Source organism: Pelecanus crispus, chromosome 4 (assembly GCF_030463565.1).
Source record: "Pelecanus crispus isolate bPelCri1 chromosome 4, bPelCri1.pri, whole genome shotgun sequence".
NCBI classification, from domain to species: Eukaryota; Metazoa; Chordata; class Aves; order Pelecaniformes; family Pelecanidae; genus Pelecanus; species Pelecanus crispus.
Window position 1 is genome coordinate 53,122,021 of NC_134646.1, and position 18,440 is coordinate 53,140,460.

Here is an 18,440-nt window from a genome sequence, read left to right on the forward strand (position 1 = left end):
TTTTTGGTATGTCAAATAGCTTTTAAAATGTATTTTTCCATTGTGTGGTATGAGCAAACATACAGGTACCTGGGATATAAATAAATCTGAATACTGAGGTTTATTCCATTTTATTTCTGTATGTGGAAGCTAATGCCGAGCAGGCTTGTTGAAGTCAGCACATAGGATAGTGCTGTATCTTGTGTCCAGTCCATTTTGTGCAAAATAACTGAACCATGCTTTAATGTGATAGGATGGCGATGTAAAAATTGGCTACTAAGCTGGTGCACAGAGGTTAGAGTTGAACAGGAGAAGGCACTGATGACTGCAGTGGTTCTTGTGTCAGTAAAGATTACTCTGCTTAAATCAAAACATACTCTCCAGTTTGCTGGTACGTGAATGTCACTTTATTTTCAAGGTGTAAGGCTGTTTCAGTGGAGTCTCTGGGAATCTCTCAAATATATTGGAGATAACAAGCATTCTCAGATAGCAGAGAAGCAGCACTCAGGATACTATAGCATGTGCTTGGCTTGGGTTTGGTCTGTATTACCACCTGATATGTGAAAACAGAGTCTCCTTGTAGAAGTTTGAGTGTAGTTTGCCCATAGCACTTACACTTGTTAGCTGCGAACTTTCAATTTGAAATGTGGATGGGAATAATTGAAACTCCCGAATTCTCAATCTTAATATGTGAACTTGGAATTCAGGGACACAATGGGGAGAAACACAAACCAGATTCTGTGCAATTACTGAGACAGAAGTAGGTGGTAAACTGGTAAGACTTAAAACCTTTAGAAACTGGGAGCTGAAGCAGGCAGTTGTTCTTGCTTCTGCCTTGGGTGAGGAGAGGAAGATTGCATGAAACAGTTCAGGAGACTTTAGTACAGTTTAATATTATTAAAATGGTTACTTCTCCTACCTTTCACATGTGCCGTTCTCTGTAATACAGTGATTTGTGAAGAAAATGGTCAAAGGATTCAGTCTAACAATTTCTATTGATATGAAGGCTTGATTGTCTGACACACAACTTGATTTTTAGACCGATGTGTGCCTCAGTAGAAGCTGTTCAGCTGCTCTGTGGTCAGCGGGGAATATACTTTTTTTTTTTTCCCTTTCTGCCTTAAGAAAAATTGGAGACCACCTCCAGATTTATTAAAGACCCTTCTAAGTGGTCAGAAATGAAGTGCCCTAGCCATCAGTCAGTCAATCATGTGGAAGATGAGAAGAGCAGAACTAATTTGAGCACTTGGTGCTTGTAGGCAAATTGGATCTTAGCCTTCTGCATGAGAGTTGTCCCAGTCACTGGGGACTGTGCCTACTTCTGACTTTCAGCATAGCTAGTTTTGACTAGGAACTTCTCCGTAGATGCAAGAAATCCAGCCCAAGGAAGCTTATTACACCCAGCATATTCCTAGATCTATTTTGATTGACTTCCTCTACATTTTTTTCAGAAAACTTTTTGAACAATTTTGAGTCTAACCACCAAATACTGTTTTGCAACTGTGAAGGCTTAGGTATAGATGGGCTTTCCAGAGAACTCAATTGAGTGGTTTCCGGGTGCCAATCCCTTCTGCCCCTGCTTTTTGTGAGGCAGTTTTCTCTGGAGAAAGTTCCTAATGCGGTATTAGTTGCTTGCGGTTGACATTTGTGAGCAGTACACTACTCAAATGACTTGTGAAAATGCCTCTGGTATGTTTAGCTTGCTTCAGAGAAAACAGGAATCCAGTGGTGAATTTGAAGGGAAAACATCAAGGCAGAAACAGTCTCCTCTTCCAGGAACACCCCTCAGTACCTGGTGAAGGAAGGAGAGAGCACCCTAATAAACACTATCTAAAATTAGAGACATGAAAGCAAGATCCACGGGGTGGAGGTCTGTTGTGGATTCTTCCTGGATGGTCTGCTCAGCTCACCTCTTTTTTCTTAGCATTCAGCAGTTAGGGTGATGTATTTTCCTACTAGGAGAGGCCTCATGACTTTTTCCCTATTTATTTTCTCAGATAACCCTGCACTGGGTGTGTGTCTGTGATCTGGGTTTTTTCTGTTTTGTTGTTTGGTTTTTTTTTTCCTTCCCTCCCTCTGCCTAGGCAACCTTTCTCACTTCAGGATTCTCCAGCATTCTGGGATTTCATGTACCAGAGAACTTGTATCAACAAACTGTGCATTTGGAGTTCTGATTGAACAGGACATGAGGATCCTTGTTTGTGCACTGTGAATTGGTGGATTTATAGATGGAAATCTAGAAACTGCAGCATTGTTAACATGTTTTGGTGAACTTGATGCTGGTAGTTGAAATAATTCTGTCATGCAAACTTAAACTTCCCAAGATTGCTTTGAAAAAGAACTTGGTCACCCTTCACAAGACAGTATTCAGTTGTATAAGTTCAATTAACTTTTGTTAGATACCTAAGCAACTTCTTGTTTGTTTGTTTTTCAACAGTGTTTCTTCCTCATTCCCCCCAAAAAAGAAATCTTGTGCTGTACACAGCCCAAATATGTGTCCAAATGTGAGAATTGTTTTCTTGCTGCTTTAAGCTGAAACACTGGACGGCAGAGTTGCTTATCAATGTCCTAAACTAACATCCGTGGTATAAAGTTACTCAAGTACGCCTATTTGTTAGCCCTGTGTAGGTGTTTTCCACCCGCATTGCAGAGTGGTGAAATACGTGCTGTATGAAATGCTAGTGTTTCTGACTCGCTTCTGATATGGATGATAGTTTCATGGCTTTCTCTGTTAAGTGACTGACCCAGCAGCAGCCATTTGGTGTTGGTACTTACCAGAATTAAGTAATGAGGGTCTGTGACCAACATAAATCCAGAAACAATGTTCTGTCTCTTGCTGTCTTAATGATGGATGTATATATGTCCTTGGAGGAACAGCCCAGAAAGCACAGCTTTGGAGAAGCTTGAGCATAGTGAAGCTGTGCATCCTGGTGCTTTACAATTTTGAGCAGGAGAAGCTTTGAGTTTTGACCATAAGAATATAAAGGCATCATTTAACTTGAATCTTTGTATTGCCTGTCCCTGTGCAGAATCTATAGAAGTTGCAGTAATTGTTTTCCACTAACACTTTTTTAAATGGTAATAATGGAAAGCCCATTTATCTGTGTGTTTTCCTAATTACTTTCTGCTGCAGATTGCCTGTCTTAAATGTGGCTTAGCCTAAGAAATTGAATTTTATAGGTTGCTGCTAACAAACTGAGTGTCTGGCTGTAGAATGGCTACTTAAAGTGTACCAGATCACACCAGTGTCCTTTAAATCATCCTGCTGCTGTCACTACTTGTATGTAATTCAGGTTTTCCCCTCCATCAGGCTTGTAAAGCCAGTGAAGTCAAAGCCAAAGGTTAAATGTGAGGTGAGCTGTATGGCAGACTGGGTAGTTTACAGATGGCACAAAGTCCTAGAGACTCCAGAGAACGAATCCATGTGTATGAGTGAATCATCTGACCGAGGGGGCCGTATGGTAAAAGTTAATGTGTGGTCAATCCTTGCAAAAAAGACCAAGCTGACTCTGAAAAAACAGCCAAAGGAAGAGAATGGCAGTTTTTGCCTGTTAATCATGTGGCTCCTGCTAGGCTGTCAGTTATTCAAGGGTTATGATCTAGTTCATAATAAAACCAGGATGCTGCTTTTTCGCTTTGTAGCACAGAGTCAGTACTTTGTCGGTATGTGCAATGTCCTCTTGTTGGGTGCATCTCTCACTCAAGGGGAGGCTGTGGCTGAAGCTGAAACTCACTTGGGAACATCAGGTATAGATGCGGCGTTGGATTTGTAACACTTCTGTCACTGCCCTTTGCATTGGTTTTTGGTCATCTTGAGTTGAAATCAAAGCTAATGTTCCCATATAATGTTTAACGGTAGTTCCAGGGTGTCTGCAAAGATCTGGTGATATATATACAGTCTACTCTTGTGGGAGGCTGTGGAGTCAGCTAAATAGTTGAATGAGAACTGTTTGAGAGACTGGTGTTTTGGAGTTAAAACGCTTTTCAGCTCTCTGGTTAAAGTTCTGGTGTAGAGGTTTGGCTATACTGGAAAACAAAATGTAGACTATCATGAGGAGCATATTGATTTGATGCCTAACTTCAAGCAACTCGATTCAAGGAAAAATATTAAAATAATTATTTGCACCATTTGCAGTCTAAGGAAGAAATGTGTTGTTATTTGCTAGACTACAGCGTTTCTGAGCAGTCTCAGAGGGACTGAGGGGACAATTTCTAGACAGCAGCTTCAAGTCCCAGTGTTGCCATGTGGATGCAGAACCATTCATGGGAGTGCTGCTGTTCAGGGCTCAAGTGGAGTCCCTTCCCCAGAGCCAGGGGGGATCCACAGGGAGCCAGGCAGCAGCCTTGCACATCTGGATCCCTTCCAGATCACCTGGGTGAGACCAATAACCTTGTCCTGGCAGCCTTTCAAGCAACACGTGCCTAGCTCCCCCTTCTCTCTGGTCCTTCCCCCACCAGGTCCTGGTGGAATTTCAGCCCTCGCGGGGCTGCAGGCAGCCTGTCAGCAGCCGTGTCAAGTGGCACAGGGAGCTCGTGCTTTCCAGAGAGCACCAACTGTACCCTGCTGCCTAACAGTGTTGCATAAATCAAGCTATTTTTTTCCGAACAGCTCTACAAAACTGCCCTGGTGTCTTTCTTGCTCTTGTCATTTGCCTGCTGCAGATGTGCAGTGCTGTGTTTAGCTTTGCAGAGCTAGTCCCTGTTGGATTCAGAGGCTTGTGTGTTCTGGGACTGAAAGACAAGCAAACAAAAAATGTAAAAAGAAAGAAAAATAAACTCTTGTAGCAGGACTGATCTCACTGTGAGAAAGTTTCCTTTGTAGGGAATGTAACAGTGCTTTTATATTTAAAAAAAAAAAATGCGTGGTGTTGGTGTTTTGTGGAGGTGGTGCTTGGTTTTTTGTGGTTTTGGGGTTTTTTTCCTCCTGAGACTACAACATTTGGTACAATGGCTGCAAATTGCCTGGTTGCTCCAGATGCCAGTTGTGCAACACTGAAGGTGAAATATTGGTGAAATTCTTAAGTTTGGTAAGACCTAAACTACTACTCAGCAATACTTACTGAAAACCCTCAACAACCAGTACACCTTTAAGACTTCTCATCACTGAGTTGGAGCATTTTCCTATTTGGCTACAAAAAAAACTATTTCCTGTAACCAGTTCATTGCAGTTTTATTAGGTTTTGTTTGCTATATATAATCAGTAGCCTTGAATATTTAAAAAAAAAAAAGTGTAGGAACAACTGTTCTATAGTTGGCAGCAGACTCAGAATTAAATTCTGCTGTGATGCTGTTGCTGTGCAAAAGTGCAGTCCGAAGTCAGTTGTAGAATTTCCTGTAAAGTAAGTGGAAACTGTTCTTTGGCTGGCTGTAGTCTTTTTCTGAACGAATGACCACTTCTGCATAGCAAGCATCTTTGAGTCTACAAAAACTGAGCTGATTAAACTTCTGACATGGTTAATGTGAGAAATCCTAAGCATCTTCATTAGTTCTTCAGTTTGTACTCCAAAAGGCTATCGTGGCAAAGATGCTGCTTTTTCAGTCATTAGATGCCATGTTGATCTGCTTTTTCAGATAAATTGATCAGGTTATAGATTTGTTACACAGAATAATCAACTGTGTGTGGATACTGCTGTACTTACTGTATCTTGCTTCAATACAGGTTATGTTGGGAGTACTCCAGATGCTCTGTAAACTAGTTCATATTATATGTCAGTGTTAAATATAGCCAGTTCCTGAACAACTTCTCAGTTTTAGGTGAAGATCTGAAAGGACATGCATGGGAGCAGATAAGTCTTTCTGTGGCCTTAACTATCCGATGCCATCGACACAGTCACTGTACTATCCAGAATACTGATACTGTCAGCTACATGTTGTGTGCTGGGGGCAGATGCTTCATAAAATAGTTCAGGAACATGAAAAGCTTCAAGTCAGCACATAACCTTAAGTAGTCTCAGTGTATGCTGCCGAGCATGTTGTGGTATATCTACTTGGCATTAAAACTTGATTGTAAAAGCAAATATTTAATGCAGCAGTTATTTCAGTGGTAATGGTTAAAAGCCATCTCTGCTCTGACTTGCCAAACGAATGACTAAGTTGTGGCTCATTGTTAGGAAATGAGAGCTATTTTTTTTTTTTTCCTCAGGGCTATGACTGGCATTTTAGCTACACCTTTGCAGCACGGTGCTGTTCCTGTAGAGTTTCTGCTGGTTTTGTACTTGCTGTTTTGTCAAAGCCTTGTACTTCTCAGTCAAGAGGAGATTAGCAGCAGACAAAAAGTCTTTGCTTAATTAAATGTCTGTAGACCTAATACTCAACAGGGGATATTTTAAAACAAAATCTAAAAAAACAAAAAAAAAAACCAAAAAAGGCAAACCAGAAAAAACTTCAAACAAAATACAAAAATACCAACAGCAAACACCACCACCACCCCACCCCACCTCGAATCCAAGGTGTAATGGCTATTCTGCACTGCTTCCCTGTGTACCTGCTTCTGTAATGGATTTGACTTCAGCTAGGATAAGAAGCAAGTGAGGAATATGGGGCAAATTAACAGGATTGTCAGCTCTGTAAAAGAGGAGAGACATCTAATGGAGAGTAGAAAGGTTGCTGAGAGGACTGACCTGTTAATTCAGAACCAGTCAGTCCAACTTCTACTTTGAATGTTTGAAGTTCGTTCAAAGAAAGATGGGCAGCAAGGGTGCTGATGGCTGAAATGTCCTTAAAAAACGAGAAAGGATAATAAAGAGTGTATGATTAGAGACTTCAAGAAAGCTGCTAGATATCTGAAGACTATCTTGAAACTTGAGGACATCCTTGAGCACAAACCTTATTTGCTCAACTTTAAAGTTTCACTTACTTGCTGTATGTGAGTGTCTGGGCAGACCTAGCATGAATTCACAGAGCATTTTTGTTCTTTGTAATCTATTACCACCTTTCTTCCTAGAGCGATAAGATTTCAATCATGGAGGGAAAATTTCTTGTGAATAATCCTGGCTCACTATTCTGTAACTTGAAGATGCCAAAATGTATAAATGTACCCTTTAAATGGTAGCAATGGAAAAAAAAAAATCACTTTAGCCGAATTGCAGGAAACAGAAGGTGAGCAGTATTTGTAACCCCTATCTAGTCAAAGAACTTGAACACTGATTAGGATTGTTGAACATAGGGCTCTGCCAGTCTCAGTCTTGTTTGTGCTTAGCTATTCAATCAAGTCTTTCAAAAAGAAGGACTTGAACCTTGGCCTTCCAAGGAAGTGCCATAATAAAAGCGCTCTTGATGTTTTTTTAAGTTCCAGCTCCTTACTTTCATTTTGACCTGAAAGTTTATCCTGCTTTGTACAAGAACATATGGTTCTGCTAAACAATTTAATTGTGATAAAATAGCAAAAGAAACCCCAAAGCATCTTCCTGAAAAGTTGGTAACTAATTTAACTGGGAAGTAATAACTTAATGTTGTTGTTATGAGTTCCTAGAGAGTAACAGACTGAATATTGATCTCATGGAAGACCATGCACAGCCTTTGTTTATGATGGCAATGGATAAACGAATGATAACCAAGTATATAACTGATTGTGTGTGCAGTTGTGTACTTTGAAAACCCCGTGAGTAGTCTCTGCCACTTCTAGCAATGAATGAAGCTACAAATGAGAGCCTGATTAAGTTGTAAGAGAATGCTGGAATAGCTAAGTGAGAGGCTTGTTGGTGTTCTCATCTGCGTGTTCAAATAGGTAGCTTTGGTTTTGTTTGATCTTGCACTTAATCTCAAATAATAAAGTACACAGCTTACTTGCACTGTCTTAATAGCTGGCATTTGTCACTGGCATGTGTATGCTTATCTCTTATTACTTCCATGAGTTTCATCTTGTCAGTTGTTGTAAAACCAAGGGGAGGAAAGGCATGTGCATTTGCAGAACCTCCTGGTCTAGGGGGTTGCACCTCCAAATCCCCCAAATAGTAGATGCCATTTCTAGACACTGTTTTCAAGTATCTTGGTTATCTAAGTAAAAGATTGTCTTAATTTACTTTTAAGAAAAGTCACTGGACCAGTCTTGCCCTTTTGAATATAGAGTTCTCCTGGAACTTACTTTACAATAAAAATCAGAAGTTGACAATTATTAAAGGGAGAAAAATGTTATCAAGACGCTGTATAAATCCATTGGAATGTCTGAGTGTATTATGTGCTTACAAATCATACCCTGAACTTGAAGATGGAGACGACAGCCTAACATCCTTGAAGACAGGCCAACAAGGGGTTGGCCAGAGTTTATGAACAACTAAATACATAAGGGCTCTTCATCTTAGGAAAGTAATGACTATGGGCAAGGAAAAGAAGGGTCCAAAAGCAGTTGAAGCTTTCCATTGAACCAGTGCTCTGAGGACTGAATCGCTGGAGGCTGTGAGTTTGGGGAAAGCACTAGCATTGCTGTCTCTTAGACAACCATTTAGTCACTAGTAAGAGTAAGCGTCAAGGGTAGATATACCTGTTAGCATGAGCAGTGATATGTTTTGGGGTAGTCTGATGGTACTGTGTCATGGCTTGAATATCTTGCAGGAAGTCAAGCACCTCTCGCACAACTTTAGGATGTCTGATTTCTGCAGCTGTATGCTTACTTGCCTTTCTACTTACTTCTTCCATACCTTAGTGCCAAGATTTAACTGCTTAAAATTCATGCTCCTTGGTTACTATCACTTGTATGTTATGCAGGCTGGCAAATAGCCAAGTAGGAGGCAAAACCTGATAGTTCATGCCTGTTAAAGTGATACTACTCCTTCAGTCAAACGTGCCAGCATGATGCTTGCAGACATAACTTGCACGTTATTTCTGCTTATCATGGCAAGTGCTTCACATTTGATTTTGATTTTTAAGATGACTTCGACTACAGCACACAGATGTCACCCTGTGGGGTTTTTCTGTTATAAACACAGCACCTTCACAGTGCCAGCACTGATGATACTGTGTGTTCTTAAGCAAGCAATGCCATTAGTCTGTGAGCACTTCATGTAATTCACTTCTAGGAGTATATTGTACTTGTAATGTTATAAATGTTTGGGTGAAGTTTGTTTTAGAAGCTTAACTAATCCTCTCTTCTAATAGTTTGAATTAGCTTGGCAACAGGCTAATTCACATCAGGAGGTTGCACAAGGAGCTCTGAAATAGCAATTCTGTGCAAATGCAGTGTTACCTGAAATTGTGTGTTTTCCAGTGCTTCCTGATGGAACACATGTGAGCAACACTGGACAGAGCATGTTGGGAGGGATACCTGGTCACTGCAGACTCCCTCCTGGATGCTGCCATCTCTGCCTTCAGGTGTATGTGCTGAAAAAGTCAGAATTGTGCGATTGAGTTGTGTTCCAGAACATGGTCAGGTAAAGTGGTTTTAGTGTAATGCATTGGCATATGAAATGCCTTAAATAGTTTCTGACTTCAGTGGCTGGTAGTCGTGACAATGTAATAGGTTTTCTGCTGAAATACAGATTCTGGTGGTGCATTTCGTCTGGTGTCAAAGCACATTCAGTTGATTAGAGCACTTCTAGACCGCCTTCCTGCATGTCTGGGCACCTTCTCCTTTCAGATTTATTCCCCCTACCCCCTCATACAGGCTGCACAAACATAGCTGATGGGTTTGAGTAAACACTGTGTGATGATGGGGGTGAAAGAACAGAGTTCCAGCTAGAGTACCAGGAAGAGTGTAAATTATTACTGTCTGTGTTGTGACAATAACAAACTGACTTGCATTCTTGTAGTAATTTGTAAACTTGTAGCTTGAATTCTCTATTGTAATTGATAGGGTTTTGATCCCTGTTTACCCAGCACTGAAGGAGTCACTGTCCCTCTGCCCTTTTGCAGCACACCCCTGGACACCCCTTGTAGGTTAGTGGAAGTGACAAGACCTTGTTTTGATCCCTGTTCTGCGTGGTGGTGTGTATTTCTGGATATGGGGCTGCTGGCAGCTGATCTCTTCCCCTTTTAGGAGAATCTGCTTGCCAAGCTCCTCTTTTTCAAAGTGATGCCTCCGTTACCCCAAGCTCTTATACCTGTTGAGGAAAGGGAAAGCTTAGAGCTCTGATAAGATGTTTTTTGCAGTGTGTAAGCACTTTAAACGTGCAACTGAAATTTGGCAAGTTGAGCTTTACTGAAGGCACAAAACAGCTGAACTCTCTTGCACTGCACTGTAGGGTGTTGTGGAGGCCAGGCGTGTGTAATGCTTGTTGATGTAAGGCAAACTCAAAGCAGGTTTATTAGTATTTAGTTTAGAGAATTCCCCAAGTCATTAGTTGCCAGGAGCAGTGTATTCTTGGGAAGGAATGTTCTTGGGAGGGGTAACTGTTGTGTCTGCTACTGACCACTCCTACAGAGGAGATGCTGGCTGAGGTTAACTTTTCATTCAGCCTCCTATGTCAGGCCTTAAATCTAAGGAATTTTGCATCACCAGGAAGTGTTCTCATAAGCCTGATGAACATATTAGTACCTGCAGAGTTACAGAATGTCAATTTTTTGAGGACTAGTGTTCATCTAGGTTACAGATTTTTATACACTATAGCTAACCCTTAGGAACACCTCACTTTTTATACAGGGCACTTTTAGGACTCTAAGTGTGGATGTGAATCTGTATTTGAAGCTGGTCTAATTGCCTATGAAAGTATTCATTACTAAAGTGAAAATTTGCTTTAAAAATAGTTGGATCTGTGGTTTATTACTGTGTATTCTCTGGTTATATGAAAGTCCAGAGCACTGAGTGAGCAGACTTCTATATGTACATGTACACACTCATATATGCAACTTTAATGCACTTCCCTATTTCTCTACTCAGTCTTAAAACTAGTTTTATTTTTCTTGGAGCTTCTTCAGCATCAATTGGATCAAGGTTTACTTAGCTGCCTGTGTTTCAAATTTTGGCATTATTAGCTATGCATACTGTAAGCTAATGTGTCATTCTTTAAATTCTTGGGATCTCAGTCTTGCTAAGTCTTGGCATACTGAAGTTCCCTGTTTTCTGTAGTGAGAAAGCTCTTGAAAGAGGTAAGACTGCTGGTTGGATCCGAGCTGATGCTGGATCAAAATGGAATCTTAACTTTTTGTTGCATGACTAGGTGAGCAAGCTGTGTTATGGGCTAGTCTCCAGACAAGCAGAAACTAGTTTTAATGTGTCAAAACAAAAGTGAAAGCAAAGTTTGCAAACATTTTTCAGCAGTTGATTCCGTGATTGACTTAAATCAATGGAAAATTATTCAGGACAGGTTCTTGCCCTGCTTCCAGGGAAGACTCTTTATGGAAGAACTCTTTTGAATCTGCCTTCCATTTCCTAATGGAAGATGAAAATGAGGGTACTAAAATTGTTCATGCTTCTATAGGGATTGAATAATAGTGGGTAGGCAAAGGGTTTAGACTAGCTTTAAGGAACCAGAAGACTTTAAGCTGGTAAAGCCATTTCATGTTGGGGAAGGAAGGGGAGCCAGAGGAGAGTGCTGTCTGATCTCAGTAACTGGTTTTTGCCTTGTTCCACAGTCTTTTTACCCTGTCTGAGACAGATGTTTAAAGTCCCATGTAAACACACGGTTGAGGGCCAGAAGCCACTCTGTGTTTGGTCCATAGTGAGCACGCAAATTCCTGCAGTTCTAGAGCGGTCTTAATTCGAGTGCTGCTTTTGTACTCAAAACTATTTACAGGCCCTACAGCCTGTCTGGAAAGCTTTATAGTTTTCATTGGTATGAAAAAGGATTTATTTTGAATGTAGTTACTCAAGCTATGTTTCCAGCTGAAGAAAACAAGGTTTAAAGAAAAATGTCAGCTTTTTGCATGATGCATTCTTGATTTTAGTAACTTACCTTTCACTACTTAGTATGCTGTCTTTATTTTACACTTTCCAAAACCTTTTTGATAAGTATTTGGATTTTTTCCCCTGCTGTGGTTTCCAAAATGGTTTATATGGTTTCTATGAGGATCTAAATTTCTTTGTTAGAGAACAAATCAAGAGCTGCTTCTCTTGTCATGGCAAACTCGTTTCCCAAAGCAGTCATTGATTCCTATACAAAAATATGATCAGAGAATTACTCTTCAGTTTGCCCAGTCAACATTGAGATAGCGGAAATCTCCCATTATTATTGTTTTCTGGTCTTGTAGCTTCCTTGACCTGTGTTAGGGTATTGCAACCAGTATTTTCACCCTAGTTGAGATGGTTGATAGTGCAGATCAAGTATTCTGGTTATGTTAGCTCTGGATTTTTAGTCTTGTAGGAACTCTGCTACTCATTGTGGTTAACTTCTGGTCAAAAAATTTCAGAATTTAATATAATTCTCATATTAGTGGGCGTTATTCTGTCCATCCTATACACTTAATTCTCATGTTCATGTCCTGCTGCTTTCTTCCCATCACATTTCAGATATGTCATTAGATCAGTATCCTCACTTGAGAACAGCACACTGTGGTGTCTGCGTTTTAGTTAAACACCACTGACCTGTTTGCTCATTGTTTTTGATGGCAAGTGTCCTCCCCCTTCCTGCTCTTTGATTGGAGAGTGGAATTTGTCATTCCAGATGTGTGATGATATTCAACACCTGTCCAATTTCCCTGTTCTTCAGTTGGGAAGCTGACCTTTGTCAGTGAATGCATCTTCAGCCTGATTCCCTTGTTGGATCCAGTGAACTCTGTCCTTCCCGTTTAGACTTTATTGCTCCAAAAGTGACCCTTCTTTCTGCCAGATCCCCCACCCCACTGCAACCATATCTTATAAATCTGAAGTTCTTCCTACGTCTGGGCTCATTTCTGGAGCCTTTCATATGGAGTTGTGCTATGGAGGCCATCCAGCTGATTTGGATGGTTTGGATTTTCTCTCTTTCATGTCCTTGTGGTTTTGGTACCTGGGTGCAGTCTTACTGCTTGCTAGGAACTTGTCCTTATACATTGCAAGGGCTCTTCAGTTTTTTGGGATGTGGGTGGTTCCCCCGCCTTCCCCCTCCCATGCCATCTCTTCCCCCCTTTCTGCTTCTGTAGGGTTTTAGGTGAAGATATGTGGCTCTTCTGGAGAGGACACTGGAATTGTTTCCCTACTTGGCTAATTTTGTCATCTGTATAGAAGATGGGTGCAGTTGCTATATAGGGAGTTGCTCTCCAGTGACTCTGAAGGGGTCCCACGTGCATTTACTTGTCAGCTGCCCCAGCAACATTGGGTAGTGTAGTAGTGTAACTCCAGAGCTGATTAAGAACCTCCCCATCTTCTCTTTATTTCAGCTTAGCTGTCTTAACCCTTTGAAGGTCTTGAGCTGCCTCTGCTTTGCATTGCTGCCTCAAAAGGCAGGAAAAAGGCCTTCAGTGCAGAGAAAAACTGCTCTCTGGGGTTGTTACTGCTCTTTGCTATGTGCATCAAGGGATGAGCACTGAAGCTTTTTCTTCACTGGGATTCTTTGTGTTGCTTCTATGTTGCTGCTCTGGTGTCTGTTCTACACCTGAGCCCATACAGCAGAATTTCATCATTAAAATTTAGAGCGCTCTCAATTTCCTGGCTTCATGCAAGCTTGTACATAAGAACATACACGTGACTGGACACGGTCAGACTGAACATCCACCTAATGCCGTGTCCTATCTCAAGCAGTAATCGGGGCTAAATGCTGAGTAAAGATTGTAAGAACAGGATAAGCATGTAGTGTTTCTTCCCTAGAGTAGCTGCTTGCAAGCTTGTGACAGAGCTTCTGGAGTTAGTTTGGTATTCAGTTTTGGACAGATTTTTTTCTTACATGGCTCTTACCTGCTTGTGTTTGAGCCTGTGTAAGCTTTTGGCTTTCAAGCACTGTGCAGTAAGAAGCGTCATAGCTTGACTACACACTGTGTGAGGAACCATGCCCTTTTGTTGTGTACCTGGAGGAGGGAAAAATGATGGTTCATTCTATCATGATACATTTCTCAGATACATTTCTCCTGTTAAGGAGCCAGATCTTTTTGGGTTGTTCCTTTGCTTGTGTGGAAGCCAAGCAATCCAAATATCTGAGGATGCAACCCTAAAGTCACACTTGATTGCAACTGACCAAAGGGTTCAAAAGTTACTTGGTGGTCAGGGTAGAAGAAATGGCTTATGAAGGTAAACATGTATGAACGGCATCATTGCAAAAGCCTAATTTCCTGAAGGAAGTTGGTCAAAATGGCTGCACTTGATTCACAGACTCAATAGGTTAAGAATGCTTACTGTCTTAAAAATCCTGTTTTGGCTAATTGTTTTTTTTATTTCTTTTTAGTTTCAGAACTTTTGAATCCTCTTGGGAAACATGAAAACAAAGAACTACTTTTTAAATCTCTTTCAGGACAGTTGATGTGTTCCAGGGAAAAGCTGGGGTTTTTTTCTGCAAAGTTCAGAAGAATCTGCATTCTCTGGGATTTTAAATAAGTGTAAAATGAAAATAGTTTGAAATTTAGCATTCAAAATGAGTGTTGAAAAGTCAGATGACAAGGCAAAGAATGGCTTGAAGTCTTCCTTACTTATAAGGGATGAAAATGGAAATAACTATGCACATGACAAAGCTACACCTTCCTCAAAGAATTGTGCCACCAAGACACACAGTAATTCGACTGACCAAAATATAGTGACTGAGCATGAAGATGATACTGTTCTTGAAAATAATAGTGACTTCAGAAGTATTCTTTTAAAACAGCAATGTATTGAAGCACTTCATCTGCAGAAGACACCTGGTAAATACAACTGCACAGGAGCTCTGTTAGGAGATGCAGATGCTGCATGCAAGTCTTATGTGACTGAACATACTTGTGTGTATCCTTTGAACTGTGACTTGAAAGAAACAACAAACTTACTGAAAGGTAACATTGCTATGGCAAAAATGCAAAATCAGAGTATCAATCAATCGGTGCCTTACAGTCAGACTGACTCTAAGTGTGTATTACCTCTTCCTGTTTCAGAGCAGAACGCACAGTCCCTGATAAAGGACAGGGCATGCTGCCACCTGAGCACATTGGATGTTACTAATGTTATAGTTGAAACTCTGGGAACTGATCAAAACGATGACATGCATCTGAGGGAGATGCTAATCTCTACTGAAGTATGTACGAGAGAGAAATTTGATAGAACCAGCTCAGAAAGAACACCTAATTTCTCTTCTACAACAGTGGCTTCAGAAAGCCCAGATGCCTATTCAGAACTTGAAGTATATTGTCCTGCCTCTGCAGGTGTCGAACACTATCTAAAAAACACTAACAAGACTGATAAAGAATCACAGGAAACAGAAGCACAGTCTGTAAAACTAGCTGCTGGATGTATAGATACTTATATGCAAGATGCGTTATTACCATGCATTAGTATTCATGAAGATGACCAAGTGAAATCCTTGCAGGATACCCCTGACCATAATGAAACTGGGAATTCCAATGCTGAAACATGCATGGATAGTCCTGTAAATAACGTGCACCTTCTTCCAGTAGATAAAATGGATGGAGAACAATTATCAAAGAAAACCAGTGAACCCTTAACCAAAGAACAAAGTATGTCTGGAAATGCAGCTCTTCAGGATATGCACAACACCTCTTTCATATCTTGCAGTGTACCAAAATTAAAGAGGACTGTTATTCCTGAGCTGAAATGCGAAGCAACTTTTCTGGTGTTCAGTCCTGTGGCTGATGAAAGCGATCCTGCTCTATGTACTTCAACCCCTAAAGAACGATCCAATAATACAACTTTTTCTGTTTCAGCTTTGGCAGAACTTGGAGACAAGTCTCCTAAACTAAGACCAAACGAGGCATTTGTAGGAGGACATAATAGAAGGCCTTTGCTTAAAGCTAGTTCAGGAAAACCAGTGGGCAGGTCTCCTATTGTGTCAACAATAACCAAAGCGAAGAAATCTGAGATTGTTAGTTTTCCCAAACCTAATTTCAAAAATGTTAAGCCAAAGGTTATGTCTAGGCCTGTGCTACAGTCGAGAGACAGTGTGGCATTAAAACAGTCTCCCCAGTCCCCCCAGCTGTCAGCTGTCTCCTCATCTTCACTGGTTGCTTCCTCGAGGCAATTGTCCCCCTCTATAAAAGTGCTGAAAAAGAAAATAGATCTAGCTAAAGATACTAAAGTGGAATTGCCTGTGAATAAGCCCCATAAGCTACATCTTAACAAACACCTCTTCACTAGCCAAGTCGTACATGCCACAACACATCCCAGAAACACTTCCCACAAGGCTTCAAAGACACCTGCGTTAAAGCAGAATCCAGAAGGCACCGGCAAAGCGAGCTCTACCCATTCGGCATGCTCCTCAGTTTCTGCTGTGCTTCCAATGTGCGTAGAGAACTCGAAAGAGATGCTGAACGATAAAATGGAAAGTTCAAACTCTTTAATGCAGCCCTGTGCTCAAAACATCTATCTGTCTGGAGGTGAAAAAGAGCAAAACAGCAACATGGGAATTCTTCTGGAAGCAGCCTTGTTAGAAGATGTGGCGAACGAAACATTTGACTGTCACTCTGTTCCTTTGGTAAGCTTTTTTCTGTACATGCTTAATTATATGTTTTGTACATTTGGAAGGAGGGAACACTGCATTGCACAGTGCTGAATGGAAATTGTGGAATGGGTTTTGTCTACAAATGTAACTGTAGTGTTAATTTCTGAGGTAAAGTCTCTCCCTAATAAAGGGAATGAAGTAGTACAGTTTTAGAAACTGGTTGAACTTGGCCTCAAGTGCTGTTTGGTGTCTTCAGCCTTCATCTTATGCCAAGGTACAGATTTTTTTTTGTACAGTCTTTTTAAGACAATGCAGTTGGTAAGGTTTCTAATAAAAGCAAACTAGTCTTAGTTTAGTCAAACTGGTAAAATTGCATAGCATAACTTGATAAGGTCTTTCTAAATATAGCTTTTAATATGTGCTTTTATCAAGATAATTCTAGTGTTGCTGTAACTTCAGGTAGACATGAGAGATAAATTGCTGTTTTCAGGTTTTCTCCTTTCAAAACGTGTTTTAGAACTAAATTACACTTTTTAAATTTACTTACAGAAATGTTGTGCATAAGATTAACAATAATATTAAGTCACACAACACCCCAAGACTACAAGCTGGTCAAGCGTTTTATTTTTAACGTCTTTAACTGTCTGCTGTGAATAATTTGGAAGTTCATTTATTTGAAGTAGAACCGGGACTCATTAGAATACTTAAGAGTAGCCAGGAAATATTTCTCATGCAGAGGGCATATACCTGGTTTTGGGCAGTCAGCCAGCTGGAAGGTGCAAACTTCCTGGCCGGGAGGTATGTGTGCGCTGGTTGGTTGGGAAATATTTTCGGACGAGTCAGCTGCCTGTCAGGAGAAATGTCTGCTTTCAAATGCTCTGAAAGAATGAAAGAGGGTTCAAAGAATAGGAACAGTGAGAAAGAAAGGAAGAGCTTCGGGGTTAGGTCGACCAAGATCTCGGGAGGCATGGCAGGGACACAGAGATGGAGTCTTGATATTATATGGAATCCCTCCTGTTGTTCACTTGTGGGTTCAACAGCTTATGTTAAATTGGTGAAATGGAGGCAGTAGCTGTTGTTGGTAAAACTGGCATTGTCTGAATTTTTGTCAGGCTTTACTGATTTGCTAGAAAAACTCCAGTAAAGCTCAGTATATGGAGGAAGCTACTTAAAGTAAAACAGAAGCAGCTATCCATTTTTGAAGCATTACAGAGAAAATTAATAAATAATATTATTTATTGTAATAAATAATTTAACCTAAACCTAAATTAATGTGAAAACAAGGATGGTTTATATTAATTCTAAAGTCTTTCAGAGCTTGGATTCTGCTTCACTCCTTCCTTTTGGTGTCAAGCATTAGAGAGATTGCTTTTAATTCACCCTGTCGCCAAAATGGGAACCTCTGATACTAACTGTTCTGTGGGTACCTGGAAAATCCATAGAGCAATTTCAATAAAACGTGCAGTAGACCAGTCAGCTGGACTAAACTTAAGTGTTATTCTGAAAAGTACAGATTAACTTCTGAAAATGAAGATGACCAAATCGCTGCATATTGCCTTGAGTCACAGAAAAGCGTATGAAGATTTGTACATTCTTATGAGTTTACCATCATAGCCTTAAAACTTTACAGCATGAGTGGTCATGAATTACTGCATATATAAACTGGAGCAAGAATTCTGTATGGAAGATAGATGAGTGCTACATATAAACTGGTTATTTTAAACCTGTCCTGGGCCCACTCCTGGATTTATAGTTTATCTATGGCACCTGGATGTGGAAGATTTTAACCTGTTTCTGTGTTGTAACTTAAGACCTAGACCAGGAAACCTATTGGAAGGGCTGGTGAAGAATTCATCTTGAGATTAGGTGCAGTCATGTAATTGAATGGCTTAATTAGAGTTTGGGGAGGAAGAAGAAGAAACCCTTATGTAAAATGACCTCTGTAACCTCTTTAGTGTGTTTGTCATTACCAGCCCTTAGCTTCTAACTTACAGTATTGTGCTGCTAAGGGTCATTCAGGAGATTATTCTTGAGGTTCTG

At 40.5% G+C, this 18,440-nt stretch overlaps 1 protein-coding gene across 3 annotated transcripts in view; it reads left to right on the top strand.

Annotated features, from left to right (window-relative positions):
- Nucleotides 1-14,390: 14,390 nt before the first annotated feature.
- Nucleotides 14,391-18,440, top strand: part of MTUS1 (microtubule associated scaffold protein 1) — a 95,484-nt gene continuing 91,434 nt past the window's right edge. For all 3 annotated transcript variants that reach the window (XM_075709361.1, XM_075709362.1, XM_075709363.1), the window contains exon 1: nt 14,391-16,433. In XM_075709361.1, coding sequence (XP_075565476.1) covers nt 14,391-16,433 — 2,043 coding nt within the window. The remainder of the gene's footprint in view (nt 16,434-18,440) is intronic.